Here is a 20,578-nt window from a genome sequence, read left to right as displayed (position 1 = left end):
AAATGAATTTCGGTTTTTGATGCATTGCAGCTTAAATTAAAATATTTGTAATTTCTGATCTTTGTGTTATTCAACTATTGATATGATTTAGTGCATATAAAAAGTATTTCTACCTTATTTTCAATTTCTAACTGTTTCTGAAGATTGTTCAGCCTCTGAGCTAAAGGACTGTTATCACTGCCTCCATCTTTTGTATCTGGTGACTTCAAGGTATCTGTGAAAAAAAAACATAAAAAGTTTAAAAATTCATAATATATAGATGTAAATTTCTACAAAATGTAACTTTTAATATAAAGTATCAGAAAGTCAAATTTACCATGTTTACATCTGTTAACATGACGAAGAACTTTTTATACTTCTTCAATAAGTAAGTAAAAGTCAATGAAACATTTTTGCATTTTTTTTTAAATCTTTTATCATGTACACATGATTGTTCATGACTCAAGGTCACTGATTTGTTCATAATTTATTAGTTCATGATCAATATTGTGTTTGATTGATCAGTAAAATACAATGTGATAAATATGTGTTAGTAAAGTTGGTGAATAAGTTCTCAAGATATTTGATCTGATGTGAGCAACCCTTACAAACACACCTCCATTTATTCATTTATATACAAAGTATTTATAAGAAGATTAGATACTTACCAGACATGGATTCCATGTGTGTATGACTATTGGACATCAGTAAGTTAGAATTGATCTCCAGAAGTTCATTATGTAAGTCTTTTAACTTGGAGTTTGCCTTTTTCACAATACTACTAACATCTGACAAACTTTTCTTATCTGTTGTGGCTTCCTTTAGTTTTTCTGCTCCTTCTTTTATCTTCATTTCTTTTCTGATTTCCTTTTTGAGATTCTCCCTCATTTCTTCTAACTGAAGTTGAAGTTCTTCTTCAGTAAGATGAGGATTCAACCCGTATCTCTGACTAATGTCATGATAGGAGTTTCTCTTGGCACCTCCCTGAAAAAAGAACATATCCATTATTTATTTTGTGTGAAATGTATTTACTTCCTTGTCATGTTTGTGTACTACATATATCATTTTCTAAATGTGTACAAAGATATAGGTCAATAAATATCAGACAGCTCCATGTATGGTAACCAATATTTACAGTAATTACATTGCTGATTAGAGGAAATCAGATCATCTTTCCATACAAGTAAATGATTCCTTATAATCCGATATTAATAAAGTTTTGTTAAAATGTGTAATACCATACATACACCATGTTTCAATGAAAGCAAATGTTAGGTTTACCTCACTGAGACAGCAACCCCATAAAACAAACTCACCAAAAGACAGTCCAAGTGCAATACACCTTATCGCTATTTGTCCGCCATTACCGAAAATCACACAGGTTCCCGTAAAATTTTGACGTCATAAAACAAAATATCTGACGCCACAATTGAAAAGTGATTGTTGTATGCGTCAAAAGTTCAAGCGGCCGGGTCAGCCGGGATTAGCGATAAGGTGTATATAACAGATTAAATTAGTGTCTCTACAATGCTTCATGCTTTTTTGGAAGATATACAATTCAAACAACTGTAAATAGTCTGTTCAAGGAGATTACTAAACAAATATTGACAATTATAAATGTGTACTTGCCACAAGCTACAAAACAGGTGCCACTAATGAGCAGAATCTGCTTACCCTTCAGGAAGACTTGAGATTTTGGTAGGGTTTGTATTACTCAATCTTCAGTAAGTTTTTATTACAGATATTTGTCTTTTTGGTCATGGTATTGCCTGTTTTATTTGGCTGCTGTCAAGGATAAGGATGTCAACTTACTATTTCTTTCTTTTATCATTTATAATGACATAGTATTCCATACAAATGAAGTTTGTATGATGTAAATACACTAGAGACCGCAGTTCTATAAAGAAAATTGAATACTGATAAGATGCAGCTTCACATACATGTAACAGGCCAGTCTTAAAAACATTTTTTTTTAAATTTAGAACTTATTATTATCCAATAAAATTCTTATCAGGAGTTGACCTTTGACATTGTCACCTTTGACACCTGAGCCTTTCCAATTCAAATAACAATTTGACAATTCAATTCCTACACATGCTTCTTTTAATTTGTCATTTATAACAAGAAGCAGATATTCAATATAATTTTGAACAAGTACTCAGTGACTTACAACACTCTGTGTGCACTTATATCAGTAAGTACAAGGACATGTTATAAAACCAGGAACAAAATCATATACAACTGATAATATGTCATCTAACGCTATAGAAAATCCACTTGACTGCTTTAAAAGTACTATCAACTTGATGTAGTAAAATGGTATTAAAATACACCTAGATTAAATATAACACTTGAAAAGACTGACCCCAGTACCATTTTTTTTAACAATGCGTAAAATGAATGTTGTATACATTTTTTTATATATTTCACTTTTTATTTAACATATACATGATATATATATATATATATATTACATAAAGGTTACACACATTTTTTTGTAAGTATTTAGTAACATGTGTGACTGACTGATCATATATTAACTTCATTTTAAAGGAATACGGATTTATTTATTGATTTAATTACCTTTGTTTATTTAGATACACCAAGTGTCCTTGTGTCAATCAACAAGGTGATTAGCCAGGTGACAAAATCAATCAAATTTGACACCTACTTTAAGTATTCAATTGTGTAATTATCTTTCATTGTTAAATACTTATCTGCAAGGAAATATTTAATACACAAATAATCTTAGAGACACAGTTAAAGTTTTTGTATTTTTGAAATATTGGTGAATTTTGATTACTGGTTAGCATTAGAATTCTACCAGATGAAAATAAGATTATGTGGTATGATTGTCAATGAGACAAATCTCCACCAGCTGATATTAATAGGACGTAGAGGTTAACCAATTTTGGTGACTGTAACTTCAACATTGGGCAAAACCAATACCACATAAGAAGCTATTATGGCTAGTCCATTTGTCATGTTTGTGTAAAAAAGATGTATTTTTCAGAAGCTATGGTACTTAATGCATTGAAAACTACATGTGTTTCAAACACCATAATGATTCTGATCAGAAAACCGGATCTCAAAAGTGCTTTCTAATATCAAAATAATAACATGAATACGATTTTACAAACATTACTACCAATGCCATCACTGTTTGGGGAAAACGTAAAACTTTTTGGGAGGAATTTTAAGCCATTTTTTTTAGTCATTGGGAATTTCCTCTAGGGGAAAAGGCCGAATTTCGGCAGTAATTTGAGGCAAACAATATCACTGCATTATAGTGTATTCTTGTTTGAAAATTATTTGCATTATAATAAATGCTCATCTAAATGCCTTTTGTCCTCCATTACCATGATAACTGGATATCACCAGTGTTCCTTTAATTTTCACAAGCACGATAAGAGATAAATAGACCATTTCCAATTCCACAGTGCAAAAGTGGTTATTTCAAATTTGGCCTATGATGAAGATTCTGCTATGATAAAAGTCATTTCAGCAATACTTTTATATACATTGTATGAACATTATTGTAGTTTCAATATTTATTAAATGAGGAATGTTTTGTTAAGAAGTTGTAATTGCCCACGTTTCACAAAGAATCATTATCTTCAAGATTGTTGACCAGAGGCTATCAATGTTTCTCCTCATTTCACAAGTTGCTGAAAAAAACCTAATTTAATATACTGAATTTCATATCAAATTTGAAGACCTACAATGTAGTCACACATCAGTAAAAAGATTTTATCAAGTCCAGGAAATAATCAAGTCCATTGAAAATTGCTTTCCTAGGTAAATTATTACTAAATATATAGCTAATAAGATATTATCTACAGTGCTTCATTTTTTTTTAAATAATCAAATTAATGCATTGCAAGTTGATCATGTTGATTGGTTAATTACATAATGACACTTCTTTATCAATCACTGTGACACTAATTTTTATCATCTTTAATCCAATTATCTAATCAGAAATATGCAAATCAATCAGTAGACAGTGGTAGATGTATCCATCATCTATCATAATAATATGAAGTATTATAAATATTTTAAAGGACAACTTAAAATCAAACATGAGTTTATAAAAAAAAAATTCCCTCAACATTTTTGGTTGCATAAACATGATAAAATGTTTAAAAAAACCCATAAAATACCGAACTCTGATGAACATTCAAAAAGGAAAGTCCCTGAACAAATGACGAAATAGAAAGCTCAAACACATCAAACTAATGGCAATGGATAACTGTCTTTTTCCTGACTTGGTACAGGCATTTAAAAAACATATTAGATTAAACCTAGTTTAATAGCTTGCATCTAGTTAGCAAATTAAGAAAATATTAATTTTCTGATGTAGTGCCACTGGTACAGGTAACACGAATGACCGAATAACACTGTTTTATCCGAATAACACTTGAAATTTTAATATTTATAGCACATATTGGTGACTTTTAAACATTGATTATTAAATAATAATATATAATCAATGTATTTTGTAACTTAAAAATGATTAACAGATAGCAGATAATTTCATAAAGATCATTTAAAATTTAGTGTGTACATCGAACGTGGTGGCCATTGTGATTTCCGGTATCAGATCCGTTCGCGCCTATTTTTGAAGTGCACACTAAATTTTTTTTTTTTATGAACTTATCTGCTTTTTGTAAATCATTTTGAAGTTATAAAATACATCGATAATATATAATAATTTAATAATCAAAGTTTAAAAGTCACCATTATGTGCCAATATTAAAATTTCAAGTGTTATTCGGTCATTACAAGTGTTATTCGGATATTAACAGTGTTATTCGGTCATTCTAGGTACTGCCACTGGTACAGCATGGATGGGTGATGAATTTGTATATTTCAATACTTGTGCAACATGTCAAAAGGATTTACATCTAAATTCAATATACATGTGTTGATCTACCACATGAGAATGATGTGACAAAACTACTAAACACTGGTTAAAGAAAGGACTCATGAGCTAAGGAATGCCCCAAATAATTTAAAATTGTGGTAGCTGTGGCACTACCCTAGACTGTAGACGAGACTATAGTGTAACTGTCAGTACCATTCAATCATGGGACTAACACAACCCTATACACTTGTCAATTAGTTTCAAAATACAATGTACATGATTAAGAAAAACAAATGTTTTACTTCTTGTTTACCTGATAGTAGGAGGTGCCAGTTTCATGCGCCATGTTTGTCGACAAAGTTATGCGGAAATGGGGCAGATACAAGCTTCACAGCTGAGTTCTGCTGTCCATTAGCAGTTGAGATCGATACTATTATTGTTATTTGTTTACGAGAAAGTAGTATTATGGTCAGACGAAGGAGTTTGTCCTGATTATTTCCTTGTTTGCATGCCAAATTTCTTCACAACCGACATTCACCAATCTGACATGTACAATCACGTGACGAGGTCATTAGTCAAATAAACCAATGAAAACAGGTTTTACATTTCACTCATCTCGCACTGAACTAAAAAAAACAAACTTTGCCATGTGCAATATTGTAAACTACAGTGCACTTTAGTGTTTTATTCCACATACTTTTTGTCATCACTCTAAATGAAGATTGCCACAACAAAATATATATATAATTTATTGAGTGCAAATAATTGTCATTTCTTTTAAATGACAAATCATGTAGGAATGATTCATTAATGAATCAACAGGTCCGAAATGTAATATGATATAACACCCACGAACATAACTGCAGTAAAAACAATGTGTGGACGTACTGCATGGTAGGCTTAATTCATAGCTTAATTACCTGGAAATTGTTAACTGATTTCTTGACATAAAAATAAAATTATATGCCCCAGGGATCGATTTGTGAGGCTTGTTTAGGGGGGTATCAATATCCCATATCCCATTAAGTTTTTATCCCAATATCCCGTATCCCTATAATGTTTACCCCTAATATCCCAATAATTATTTTTTACAAATATCCCATATCCCTAAAACTATTTAGAAATATCCCAAAAAATCATTATAAATTTATTCCCAAGCCCATTTTTTTCCTCATCATCACAACATGCACAACGTCAACAATTTTGACTCTGGGAAAACAACTGTGTTAAAGGAAATTTAGTGCATACTTCTAGTGTTAAATAAGAATATACAATGTATGTGTCCAAAAGAAGAAGTGTTCCATCTTATCTAGAGCCTTGTATAACAATCTCTTTTATGTGATGTTAAACGATAAATTCAGTGTAAGGGGTCTTATTTCAGACTTTTTTTTAATTGTTCAAACCGTGATGCATATGACTGTAAATATAATTTTGATAGCATTCTTCTTTCATATTTAAGAAACTTCATCCTACACGTTAAACTATGTTGGAAAAAACAGAAGACGCAACCCTGTCTCTTGTCCAAGATTGCTCTGACATCCAACGGCTGTTTTGCCAGACAAGCTGAGACTGTGGGACGTCAGAGCACGTCCATATCAAAAAGTGGATATTTAGCATGCAAGTTCAATAACTCAAAATTTAACACAAGAAAGCTTTCTGCTAATGTACCTACATTACACTTAACTGTTGCAATATTTTTACAGCAGGCAAAATTTGCACAGCCCTTGTTTTGCAAAGAAATAACACAACATTTGACTCTGTGATCTTGAACTTTATGAATTAGGGAGCTACCATTTGATTTTTATGGGGGGGGCTAGGATGAAAAATTTTGTCCTGCTTTTTTTTTTAGTTGTAATCTCTGTCCTGCCTTTTTATTTTTTACTCTATTCGGTCCTGCCTTTTTTTTTACTAGTTTATCCTGACTTTTTTTACCCAAATTGTCATCCTGCCTTTTTTTTTTGCCAAGATGCTCATCCTGCCTTTTTTTTTTACTCAAAACTCCTGTCCTGCCTATTTTTTTCAAATTTCATCCTAGCCCCCCCCCCATAAAAATCAAATGGTAGCTCCCTTACATAGATCCCAATATTTTTGTTACTTTTTTAATTTCTTTCCTCACAACACCAGTAAATAGAAAGAAAATATATTGATTTACATTGATTATTTAGTAATTATTCGTTATTAACATAGTTTATACAGCGAAATATCTACTTTTTGATATGGGACGTGCTCTGACGTCCCTCGGCCCAGCTTGTCTGGCAAAACAGCCGTTGCACATCAGAACAATTTGTAAAACGTGGAGACCTCTGAAGATCCTCGCCACGCCACGTAAAAAATAAGAGGTAAAACACTAGAAATTTCCTGTAATCATATAAAGCATCAAAACAAAGAAAACATTGACAACACTGAATAAGGCTTAACTCATCAGATGGATACATCTAACAAAAATCTATGATTATTTCAAGAAAATTATCAATGCATATGAGCATATAATATAAAAAAAGATGTGGTATGATTGCCAATGAAACAACTCTTCACAAGAGACCACGTGACACAGAAATTAACAACTATAGGTCACCGTACGACCTTCAACAATGAGCAAAGCCCATGGCCTCATAGTTAGCTATAAAAAGACCTGAAATGACAAATGTAGAACAATTCAAACGAGAAAACTAACGGCCTAATTTATGTATAAAAATAATGAACAAAAACAAATATGTAACACAGCAACAAACGACAACCACTGAATTAAAGACTCCCGACTTTGGACAGGCACATACATACATAATGTGGCGAGGCTAAACATGTTAGCGGGATCCCAACCCTCCCCTTAACCTGGGACAGTGGTGCAACATAAGAACGAACTATACAAATCAGTTGAAAAAGGCTTAACTCATCAGATGGATACAAATAGAAATACATCTAAGAAAAACAGAGAGTGGACGTGACCGAGTACTTGTACATCCCATCAACAAAAAGACACCAAGTACAGATCTGAAAGTACTTGCAGTTACTGACAGCTAGTTCAAAGCCAATTACAACTAATAAAAAGTAATGCATCTGAGACTAAATTATCAATCATTACACATCCAACATCCAATGGCACGGTAAACAACATCTCCGTAAAAATGAGGATGTGCTATCCCGTTTGAAATAAAAAAAAAAAATTACAAGTAGAACCAAACTTCAAAACCAAATCTAGAATTTAGTAAAGATTTTAAGTGATTTGTGGTAACTAAATCCCTGACTTAATATTATTTACCAGTAATACATAGATTTCGTTCATTAAAATCCAAAACGTTACAACAGACACGGGCATAGCGGAGATGTTGTGATATACAAACACTGTAAGATAGTGCCAAAGGAACATCACCATCCAAAAAAGGAAAATTAACAATAAGGAACGAAGTATGGAAAGCAAAACAAATACTTTTAAAATTATCAGTACACATGAACATATAAATATCGAAAATAGATCAATACTTTTCGCTTGGGTTTGGATGACTTTTAAATAAAACGACCATAAACTCAATTAAAATCAACAAAGCACTAAAATGACCTTTGATACTAAACTTTTTGGGTCAATTTTATCAAGTGAGATGTAAATATTTCTGTACTTAACTTTTAAATTCAACTTTTTTTTTTATGTTAAAAATTCAATATCCTTATAAATGCATCAATATCCCATATCCCATTTACTTTTAAGACAAATATCCCGTATCCCTAAAATTAAAATGGCAAATATCCCGTCTCCCAATATACACTATACAAGCCTCATTTGTACAGTAACATTAAAAACGTTAATGTGACAGCAGCCCAATCTGGGAACAGTATTTGTTCCTGACACAATGTATACAAATCTAGAGGTTTAGATACCTTCTTCAACAAACAGTCTATTCAATATGTTGAGTTCTTGAAGGAAATTTTTGATATTCAAGCTTAAATTACATGTTTAAAAAATTGTAAATAAATTAAACCATCAACACCACATTCTTTGAATATCAAAACAATCAACAACACATTTGTTTATAAATAATACCACAGAGGCGGATTTAGGGGGGGGGACCCAGGGGGCCCAGGCCCCCCCCTTTTTGGGAAAAAACTTGGTTGCTTATATAGGGAATCACTGAAGCGTGACTGGAGCGGGCCCCCTCTTAGGTCAGTCAGTGGGCCCCCACTTATGAAAATTTCTGGATCCGCCACTGTACCATACATTTATAAAGATTAGACTAGAGACAACCCCAAAACAACTGAAACAGGATATGTGATGGGATGAAAGTTTTTTTTGGTTAAATTTGAAGTCCTGTCCCTTGGATATTAACTATAAATAAAAATTTTGGAAGGATAGCTGTTTATATGTTTGTGTTGATGCCTTCTTACTTATTAATTATTCAAAAATGCCTTCCCTTCTTTATCTTGATTAGCAGATTAGTGGAAGGTAATTAAAAGAACATATTTTATTCATGGTTTGATTGCAGAATGCTTAAAAAGTCAATAATCTAAATCCATTGGAGGTGTACCAATCAATATTTTAGCTTTTGGAAAACATGATTTATTTAGTAGTTGAAATAAGGAATTGAACTAGTTCTTATGCAGTAGCCATGAGTACTTTATAGATCAGTACCTTTTCTATCAATAATTTGTGATTGTGCTTAATTTTTGTTAATTCATTGTTTGTTATATTTCAATGTATTTCATGAGGATCTTGGTAAAGAATAGTTTTATAGCTAACTGTGAAACCTTCTTTAAATAAAGAATTATTATTATTAATCTGAGGAGTCATTAGTCCTCTGTTAATATTGTTAACACTTTTGTAGTAACACCACTATCCCAGTTGGAGGGGATGGTTGGAATTAACCAAAAAAAAAATGCAATTCTTCATGTTCTTGTACAAGGGTCTGGAAAGTTGTGCAGTGGTTGTATTTGGTTGTTGTTTGCCATTAATATTTTTGTTTATTGTTTCATAAATCAAACATTTGGTTTTTATATAGGTTGCATTTCTGTAAATATTGACAATGCAATTTCCCATAGGAACTCCTTTTACGGCTAAAACTGTACCACTTTCACTATGAAGTTTTGAAAACAAATCTTATCCTAGAATTGAATGTTCATATGCACTACAATTTTTTCAAACGTCAAAATATAGGGCTGTGCGGCATATTTTCAACGTTTATCATGTTTATATGCCCTGAACATTTCAGAGTTTAAACCAACACTAATTTTCTTAACTACCCCTACATCGAATGAAGGGTTACCACAGATTTCAATGTAAACAATATTCACATACATATTTACTGGTAACATTCCCAAGTTATGTCTCTATGAGATGGAACACACAGAGCATAACTGGGAACAAGTATGTAAACAAAATTAATTTTCTATGAATATTCTTAATCTCCCCAAAAGAGGCGTGTATTTACAAAGTGCAACCTATAGTCCTGCCAGGATCTTTTAACTCTTTCTATGACATGAGTTTTGCACATTATTGAAGGCAATACAGTGATATCAATGTTAAATCCTTATCCTTAGGTTTCCTGATGGGTAGTTGTCACATTGGCAATTGTACCACAACTCCTTACTTTTGTATTATTAATAATCAGTACAGGAAAAGCATTTAACTCTATTAAATCATATGATTTAGATAAGAAAAAAACTAAAAGTAAATCAGACAATATTATTTTGTATCAAAGAAAACTCAGTTACCTTGGATACTGAAAGCTATCTGAAAGTACTTGACCCCTTTTCTAAAAACCCAAGCTGTCACACACTCACTCATGTCACTTTAATATAGCTTGTTGTACTTAAAAAGAATATTCTTGGAAGTGGTTTTAGGTTCCCTATCATTCCCACTCATTTTGACATCTATAATATATATTGATATAAAAGATTTTGTTCATTGTTCGCTCTGTTACTTTAAATTCAGAAATGTTTGCATGCATTTATTATTGCGATTTTGTCATTTTAGACTAAAATACTATTGTAATTTTTGCAATATTGAGAAAAATCCTGTTTAACTCATAAAAATTTCAAAATGCAAGTTTAAATTATTGCCATTATAATCCTAGCAATAATTGCTGAATTTCCAGTATCATTTAATCGTTTTAGTGCTCTAGAACCAGATGATATTTGTAAGTCCTGTTCCTTCAAGTCAAAAACTACTGGTAAAGGGAGACAACAACCTGTATGGCGAGATCCTCCTGGTGGTCAGAAGTATTACCCATCATACAATGTAGCTCCTGGTTCACATACGTAAGTTCTGTAACCTATTTAAAGTGATAGAATATAAGTTATAATTTAGTGGTCCAGTGGAGTAAAGTTTAGTTTGTTTTAATCATAGTCTCTCCTGCAAGGAAAGTTGCAGAATCTTTTTGACAAGATGATGGATTCAGGCTCCTCTGGGCCTTTAATTTGTCTCCCCTGCAAGAAAAGTTGCATCTAATCTATTTGCAAGATGATGGATATGGGCTCCTCTGGGCCTTTAACAGTCAGGATTCTACTTCGTCAAAATTATCTCTCCATTACGCCAGTTCATTTTCACAATCGTAGAAATGGAAGCCATTGTAAGGATGACGCGCTGCCAATTTTGCTCTTGAAAACCAATAAATTTATCCACATAGCACCATTACGATCCTTGTATGTCAGTTGTATTTTAAAAGACAAATGTATCTACTAGCTAATGAGCATCAGTTAATGAGCTTGTCTGCATTGATTCAACTTAAAACTATTGTCTGATCGGTTGTCAGGTGGAATTTTTCGAAAATTCTTAAACATTTAAAAAAAATTCTAATTAAATATTTCGTGGAAGGGCAGACTAAAAGTTTTCAGTGGTTGAAGATTATAAACCCTAGTCATCACACACAAAAAAAAATTTCTCGAAGATATGCATTTTCATCAACCAACTTAAAACACTGTCGTCAAGTACTTTTAGTAAAACAATAGCTATTCGAACACACCTCCTCTGTTTTTGTGATTCATTAGATAGGTATTTCACTTGACCCATATATTTCATCTTTTTGTACTGTGATTTTTTTTATGTTATAAAGTAAACCTGTAGCTTTGATATATACAAATGATAGAATCTGAAGCGAGATGATATATCAAATACTTTTGCTTTGCATGATTTTCTCTTTTCGATACAATTGTTACCCATTTTTTTGAATTTTTTCTTGAGTCACATAATGGAAGGGCAGACATGAAAATTACTGAACTAATAGATTGATATGTTCTCCGTCTGTGGTAATTTTTTTTTTAATCCAAGGTTATGCATTTTCTACATCCAACTTGATAAATATCCATGTCGTCGACTTGATATCTTATTGTTCTGCATTACTATGTAATAGATAAATTGAAAACTTATGCAAATGGTGTTTTTAAAAAAAAACACCTCGTAATTGAGAAGAAAATTGTCGTTTTATTTGTTTCTATTAACTTTTAAATTTTTTGTTACTATAGTAAACATTACAGTAAGCATTTATCGCCTTCTCTAACAAAGAGCTTGATTCTTTTGTTCTATTTCAACTGGGTTTCCGCCTGTGAATTTGTCTCCCCTGCAAGGAAAGTTGCAGAATCATTTTGCAAGATGATGGATTCAGGTTCCTCTGGGCCTTTAATTTATCTCCTCTGCAAGGAAAGTTGCAGAATCTTTTTGACAAGATGATGGATTCAGTCTCCTCTGGGCCTTTAATTTATCTCCCCTGCAAGGAAAGTTGCAGAATCTTTTTGACAAGATGATGGATTCAGTCTCCTCTGGGCCTTTAATTTATGCTGCTAAGCTTGCTATTCTGTTTAAAAAAGTTGATTAAGATAGATAAATGACATGTGTGGATACTATTTCTTTTAAGATTCATACATGTATTTCATAGCCATGATAGCTGTACATGTAATGTTTTCCCCCTCTGTTATGCAGACCAGTTTTGATTTCAAGTCAGCATTACCAGGGAGAACTAGATACCATTACAGAGAGAGTAATACAACCAATGAGATGGGGTCTAGTCCCATCATGGCATAAAGGAGATCCAACAAATGTAGGTTATGAAACTAATAACTGTAGAGCAGAAGGAATGTTGGAGAAGAAGACCTATAAAGTTCCGTTGGAGAAAGGTAGAAGATGTGTGGTACTAGCTGATGGGTAAGATATTTACATTGGTGTTTTTTGGGTAGATATTGCATGAAAAAAATCTATGGTACTGACTTGATATATCTAAATCTTCAAAGGTTTATCACTACTTTTTAGATACACAAAATATAGTGCATTGATCATAACATTCTAAACATCCTTTCAATGAACATTTCCAGAAATTTATCAATGAAATACATGAAATATAAGCTAAGTTATTCAAGTTACAAAACTATGTAATATTTGTAAAGAAAATTGTATAAATTCATGATTTGTGCAAGGTGCAGGAATTTTAAGATCTGTTCTAAAAATATTTATGATGTCATTATTAAAGTTATCAATAAAAATTGGAGTTGTCGTCCATAATTGTAGAACTTTGAATCAACTGCAACCAATGCTTATACAATGCAATGTTTAATTTTACCTCCCATTGATAAATTAAAGCTATCTTTACCTTCACAAGCACTTTGATTTTATTCTATTTTGCAACCAATACATTTAGAGTATGTTCTACCAAATATATTAATTCTATGCTACAGAAAATAAGATGTGCTAATTTGTCTATAAGACAGCAACTCAGTGGAAAAAAAGGGTTAACAAAAACCATAAACCATAAACGATCTAGAATATAAATAAGAAGATGTGTTATGATTGCCAAAGAGACAACTCTCCACAAGTGACCAAATGACACAGAAATTAACAACTATAGGTCATTTTAGGGCATTCAACAATGAGCAAAGTCCATGCCACATAGTCAGCTATAAAATGCCCTGAATTGACAAATGTAAAACAATTCAAATGAGAAAACTGATGACCTAATTTGTGTACCAAAAAATAATTGAAAAACAATTATACAACGACAACCACTGAATTACACACCTGACTTGGGACAGGCACATATGTACAGAATGTGGTGGGGTTAAACATGTTAGAGGGATCCTAACCCTTCCCCTATTAAACATGGGACAGTAGTCATGGTGGTGTAACAGAACAACATAAGAACAAACTATAAAAATAGGTTGAAAAAGGCTTTATAGCTTGCTGTTCGGGATGAGCCAAGGCTCAGTGTTGAAGGCCGTACCTTGACCTATAATGGTTTACTTTTTTAAATTGTTATTTGGATGGAGAGTTGTCTCATTGGCACTCATACCACATCTTCCTATATCTATTACTCATCAGATGGATACAAATAGAAATACATCTAACAAAAACACAGAGTGGACGTCAGGGGCGGATACAGCCATTTAAAAAAAGTGGGGGTTCCAACTACATGTCCCCATTCAAATGCATTGATTGTCCAAAAAATGGGGGGAGTTCCAACCCACAGACCCCCCTGGATCCGCCACTGCATGTGGCAAGATACTTGTACATCCCAACAAAAAAAAGACACTTATTACAGAGCTGAGAGTACTCACAGTTACTGACAGTTAGTTCAAAGCCACTAACAACTAATAAAAAAAATCATGCATCTAAGACTAAACTATCAATCAATACACATCCAACATATATACAATGGATTTAGTGTAAAGATAATATATGATACTCTTTATCTTTAAACCAAAATTTTACTTCTCTCATTGATTTAAATGAAATTCATGTTTAATTTAAGATTCTACGAATGGAAGAGAGATCAAGGCAAAAAGCAGCCGTACTTTATTTATTCTCCTCAAGAGACTTGGGTAAAAAAAGAAAATTCTGACTTAGAAGTGAAGAAGGAGCCAATTGATCCTGACCAGAACTTCAATGTTAAAGAAGTAAAACATGAGGAAGGTTTGTTCATTATTGAATAGAGAATTTGAAGAAGGAATGTGTCAAAGAGATAACAACCTGACAAGATTGCAGAAAACAGTCCTAGGCCACGAATTGGTCTTTATCGCAGAAACAAGTTCAGATGCCCCTTAAACAAAAATATGTAAAAGTGGATGTCACACTAAACTCAGAATGATATAAATGAAATTTAAAAAAAATAATATATACAAGTCGAACAAAGGCTAGAGGCTTGTTTTGTGAGATTTCAACACTGCCCTACATCTGTAGCCAATTTGGAATATTGATAAACACACAGCAAAACGTTCAATAAAATTCAGTTCAAAAGAAGTCTTGAGTCTGATTTTAAAAAGGTAACAGAATACATGCTACCAGCAATAAGTGAAATAAGGCTTAGGCACCAAACTGTTATTGAATGAGGATATTTTCCTCATTACCTGGCTATTTATAAAATGAGACTTAATTTTAAGGAAAAATTAAAACAATAAAGTATTTCACTGAATGTTAAATAAAATTCAAATATAGGATTATTTTTATAAATGGTTTCAGTATCTTTAAAAAATTTATGAAACAACTTAAATTTATGCAATGACTTTAAATTAATGAATTAAGAACAAATTATTCTTTGTTTTGCCTTAGTTGATTATAAATGAAACCAGTTTTAAAACAGTATATAGATTTTGTGTTGTATTTTGTAGAAACAGAGGTTACAGAGAGAAAACTGTTAATGATGGCCGGTGTATTTGATGTATGGCATCCCCCAGATGTAAGACAACTTAAACAACTTATTAAAACTCAAATCTGCTCTTATACAAGAATGTGTTAATAAACATATTAATGTACAATATAAATGAATAAGTTCTCCACATCCATATAAATGTTTGATACCAATCTTAGTATACTAAAGACCATTTTTCAAAAAAAGGTAATTTAACAAAATAATTATGCACAAGACTACATATTTGAAAACTTACAGGCTCATATTTTTTTTATTTTTTTAAATTATGATGTTAAAATGAGCTTAGAGTTCATCTCAGCTTTTACTATGAACAACCTATCTATTTAATTATAACGATTAATTTGTCTGGTTTATGTGGGTATTTGTTAAGGCATGACTTTTAAACGAAGATTTTTTTTTTTCTTTCCAGAACTCTGCTCCTGTGTATTCATACAGTGTAATAACGGTAGAATCTTCACCTGCAATGTCATGGATACACCATAGAATGCCTGTAAGTTGTATTTGATTTAACGAAGAAGTTCCCTCTATTTTTAAGGTCACTTGGTCAAGGTCATGGTCAGATCATTTCTTGAAAGACTGAAATTGTGTCAACATTTTGGTTTCCTCCTGTTCTCATTTGAACCCATGATCAAGTTAAATAAGATGGGTTTGATATCAATATATCTCATTGGATCAAGATGACCTCTTTTTTCAAAGGGCTGGAGTCATTGTTCCTATAGAAGGTCAGTGGTTTTCTGTGGGCACTCCAGCTTCCTCCACTAATGAAAACTGGCCACCAGGAAAATGCTTAAAAGTGGAGTTAAAACACCAACAATCAATCAATATATCAAAGGTCAAGGTCACAGAAGCAATTCATAACATAAAAACAATTATTGCAAAACCTCGCATAGAAAATTATAGACTGAGCAAAAATTAACAATTCTGAAAAACTAATAAATACAATAAAATTTAGTAGATATAAGAAGATGTGGTATGAGTGCCAATGAGTCAACTCTCCATCCAAGTCATAATTTGTAAAAGCAAACCATCATAGGTAAAAGTGCATTTTGGGGTTTTCATCATTTAAACCAAATTGTTAGATAAATTAGTCTTAAACAAGAAACCAATAAACAAACAAAACAACAACAGTACTCTAGACATAAAACTACTTTTGTTTCCATAATTATCTCAGGTCATCTAGTGCTTCTCCAATTTTAGAAATTCTGATTTTTCTTTGCTTTATTATGCAAACTTTGAAAACTGTTGATATTAAGTATTTATATGGTAGATATCCTGATCTTCTGTAAAGTTTTCAGTAATTAATCAGACTGTGTCCATCAATTGACTTATACTGCTTAATATTTTTCATATTTTAGGCAATATTGACAAATGATGCTGAAATTGACGAATGGATAAATTTTGCAGAAGTTCCATTAAGAGGGGTAAGTTTGCAATATATTTCTTTATTTGCATTTTTGCATAATGAAAATGATCATAAAACTGTATTTGATTTTTGTCGCGCCTTTGATAAAAGTCACAGTATGCGAGACATAGGTATTACTATTCAGTGGCATTTTTATGGTTCATTGGTCATTGTTAAGTTATCATGTTTTGGTCTGTTTTTCAATTAGCATACACAATAGGTCAACTATATACATTTGTATGTGTGTTTGACACTATTTATCTGACCTTGACCCTATTGTCATAGATCTTTAAAAACGTTATAAAGTTTCTGTTACAGATAAAATTTCTGTAAATTTTTCAGACTTTCAACATAAAATCAATGCTTAATAAAGCAGGCGAGACATTTTAGCTTGTACACTCTTGTTTTTAAATCAAGGAGAACAAAGATATAGATATAAATAGTAACTTGTAAACTTGAATAGCCTGAACTTATAATTAAGTACTGTCACCATTTTTATTTTTCGAAATCTTTTATTCATATGTTATAGGCAGTACAGAATATTAGACCTACATTAAGCCTACAGATGCACCCAGTGACAACAGCTATGGGTAATTCACGTTACAAATCACCTGATTGTGTTCAATCAGTAGATCTTAAGTAAGTTGTTATCTATAATGCTATATAACATTTAGAGATATTTTCCTAATGCTTGTAGTTTAAAGGTTTGGTTGGCTTGCTTGCTATGTCTTTATAAAAGTCAGCTCAAGCATTGTATTTAAGAAATCAATAGGGAGGCAGGGCTTCAGGTTGTATACATTATACTTTTAAATGTTATTGGATGCATACAAGTTGAAACCCTGCCTTCTGTAAATTTAGAAATAATGTGTGCATTAATTATTGTGATAAAATGCAAAGAGAAAAATAATTTGTATAAAATAATCTAAAATGGAAGTATAAATTATTTCAATTATACCCCAGTCACATTTTTTTAGCAATAATAAAAACATCGCAATAATTTCTGAATTTACAGAATCTATTGTTTGAGGAGATATTATCAAATAGTAATAAATAAAATTGTGTGTGACTACTGTCAGTAATGTATATTGTGTGTAAAAAAAAAAACAAAAAAACAAAAAAACTAAATGCTGAACATAGCAATTTTCACATGATTATGGTATCTTTTTCTTTTTTATGCCCCATTTATGGACATTATGTTTTCTGGTGTGTGCGTCCGTCCGTCGGTTCATTTGTCTGTCCCGCTTCAAGGTTAAGGTATTTTTTTAGTTGAAGTCCAATCTACTTTAAACTAAGTACACATGTTCCTTATGATATGATCTTTCTAATTTTAATGCCAAATTAGTTCCATTGAACATAGAAAATTATAATGCGGATGGGGCATCCGTGTACTAGGGACACATTCTTGTATTTTTATCATTCAAAAGTTATATATTTTTATTTATATTTTCGATATTTTATTTAAGGAAACCAAAAGCACCAGTAAACAGCTTGATGAAGAACTGGTTGTCACAGCCTAAAAAGGAACAAAATGACCATGGACTTAGTTCACCTACAAAATCCCAAACAAAATCCAACTCATCTCCAATGAGACCATCTCCAACAAAACAATCAAAAAGTAGTAATCTCATGATGAACTGGTTACAGAAGGGGAAAAGGGAACCAGATGAAGATAATGACTCTCCTGCAAAGAAGATAAAAACTTGTGATGATTGAACTGTTTAGATTTTACACTCAAATGCCATTTGTGTTCAAAAATAAAAATGAATATCTTCTGTTGAAAGTAGTTTTGCAACAGTTCATATAATTGTCATAATATGGCTGTGAAATGCTTGAAATTAATCATATATGGCATTACACACATACTTTTGTGTTCAAACATCATTATATAAATATGGGTAGACTTGTTTCTTTTCATTTGAATTAAAATAAATAATGATAAAAATGGAGTCATTATATCAGTATCATCTATAGACTTGCTAACCAACATTTTATGTTGTAACAGTGGTATGATATTCCTGAACAAATGTAAGGATTGTAATCCCAACCATTTGTTAAAATTATAATGAAAAGAAATTAATTATAGTTTTGGTATTGTATGCTTTATATATAAGCATTTAAAAAAAATGTATTTTGTTGAAGTTTTTTCTCTCTTTTCTTTAGCATATTTTTACGCTAAATATATTTGGCAATTGCCAATTTTCATATGATTTGAATAGTCATACATGCATTATACCTTTCCATGTATATTCAATTGTAATGTAAGTTCATTGGTTGTAATGAAAGTATACCATATGTTGATCTATAGTTGTGAACTTCTATGTCATTTAGTCTCTGGTGGTGAATTGTCTCATTGGCAATCATACTACTATTACTACATCTTCAAATTTTTATGTATACATCAGTTTGAAATAAGGCAGTGTCTGCGCGTACCCACATGTGGGTACGAATAGTAAAATTGCCGTTCGTAGGCTACGCTTACCCGCATCCGGTCTTATAATAAAATGCCATCAGATTGGGAATAAAACGTGAAATATATACAGAATTTGTCGCAATTAGTGAATAAATTGATCAAAACTACTCAGAAGTTTTATAAATATTTATAAATAGGCTGGTATAATAGTAGTTTAATAGTCCCGAGATAGGTAAGTGAACAGTTTTTATTTCAGTTAATAAATATTCTTAAAATGGAAAAGAGTGATATACATGTGGGGAAGACATCTCATAGGTATCATGAATTAGAACATTCCATTAATTTGATATTATTAAAGTTTAACAGAATACATTTTTCATATATTCATGGAGGCATAAAAATCCAAACAAATTAGATAGGAAAAAGGCCTATAGTAATACAAGGTATTTGTTTTAAAGTGTAGTTTTAAATCGAATTTGTTGCATTTCATTCATTAGTCAAAGTTGTTATCATGATTTCCTTTTTACAGGGACTGTACAGTTTCATTTTCCATTAGTGTGCATTTAATTCGCAATGTTTATTATGTATCATTATTAAATAGATACAATTTGAAAATATAATTTTTCCTACTCTTCACTCTTTCTACACGAAATCCCCATATTATCGATAATTGCAATTTATATTTAACATTTCATTCCCGATCTGATGGCATTTAAAAAAAACGGTTGTGGGTACACGTAGCCTACGAATGGCAATTTGACTATTCATACCTGCATGCGGGTATGTGCAGACACTGCCTTGAAAGAAATCATCAATATTGTTTTAAAATGACCAGCATTTAGTTTAAGTGTTGAAGTGATCTTTTTGTAAACACCTAATTTATCAAGAATTACATTTATTCCAGAAAATCGTTGTAATAGGGTATACATATTTTTTATTCATTTATTGAAGTTAAGCTTTGATCAGCTTTTTAGTTACCATTACCGTACTTATTATATACAAGTAATTATTAAAGCTAGCACTTTATAATAATAAAGAAGTTTAAGCTGGAAATATTGTAGTTTTAATCAAACTGTAACCTAACCATTCAATATTTCAATCTCTTTCTCTGGGATACATAAAAAAAAGATTTAGGTCAAATATTTGCCATGTTGAATTTCATCGCACACTTCCTTTAATAATACTACTTTTGTATGTAAAAAGAAATGTACTGAATACAAATCTGATGCATGATGGGTAAAAAAATTAACTATAAAATGGCAGACTATGCATTTTGTCTACAAACGCATTCATGACCAGCCTTA

General features: G+C 31.6%; 2 protein-coding genes across 4 annotated transcripts in view; one reads left to right on the top strand and one right to left on the bottom strand.

Moving 5' to 3' along the window:
* LOC143063421 (serine/threonine-protein kinase N2-like) overlaps positions 1-5,297 on the bottom strand; it is a 29,437-nt gene extending 24,140 nt beyond the window's left edge. For both annotated transcript variants that reach the window (XM_076235563.1, XM_076235564.1), the window contains exons 1-3: positions 5,157-5,297; positions 648-963; positions 114-214 (exon numbers count right to left, since the gene is read on the bottom strand). In XM_076235563.1, the coding sequence (XP_076091678.1) occupies positions 114-214; positions 648-963; positions 5,157-5,189 (450 nt within the window). In that variant the 5' untranslated portion in view covers positions 5,190-5,297. The remainder of the gene's footprint in view (positions 1-113; positions 215-647; positions 964-5,156) is intronic.
* A 9-nt stretch (positions 5,298-5,306) lies between these two features.
* On the top strand, positions 5,307-20,327 carry LOC143063423 (abasic site processing protein HMCES-like). Of its 2 annotated transcripts, none has more exons than XM_076235567.1 (9): positions 5,307-5,410; positions 10,946-11,089; positions 12,747-12,968; positions 14,566-14,726; positions 15,422-15,489; positions 15,872-15,952; positions 16,818-16,883; positions 17,394-17,503; positions 18,328-20,327. In XM_076235567.1, exons 1-9 carry the CDS (start codon positions 5,352-5,354, stop codon positions 18,575-18,577), a joined length of 1,161 nt encoding a protein of 386 aa, XP_076091682.1. In that variant the 5' UTR covers positions 5,307-5,351; the 3' UTR covers positions 18,578-20,327. The 2 variants fall into 2 exon arrangements, with proteins under 2 accessions (XP_076091682.1, XP_076091683.1); XM_076235568.1 differs by lacking the exon at positions 5,307-5,410 and adding an exon at positions 5,443-5,737.
* Positions 20,328-20,578: the final 251 nt, after the last annotated feature.

Source organism: Mytilus galloprovincialis, chromosome 2, assembly GCF_965363235.1.
Source record: "Mytilus galloprovincialis chromosome 2, xbMytGall1.hap1.1, whole genome shotgun sequence".
In the NCBI taxonomy this organism is placed as follows: domain Eukaryota; kingdom Metazoa; phylum Mollusca; class Bivalvia; order Mytilida; family Mytilidae; genus Mytilus; species Mytilus galloprovincialis.
The sequence above is the reverse complement of the archived record's forward strand: the minus strand, read 5'-3'. Positions and strand labels throughout refer to the sequence as shown.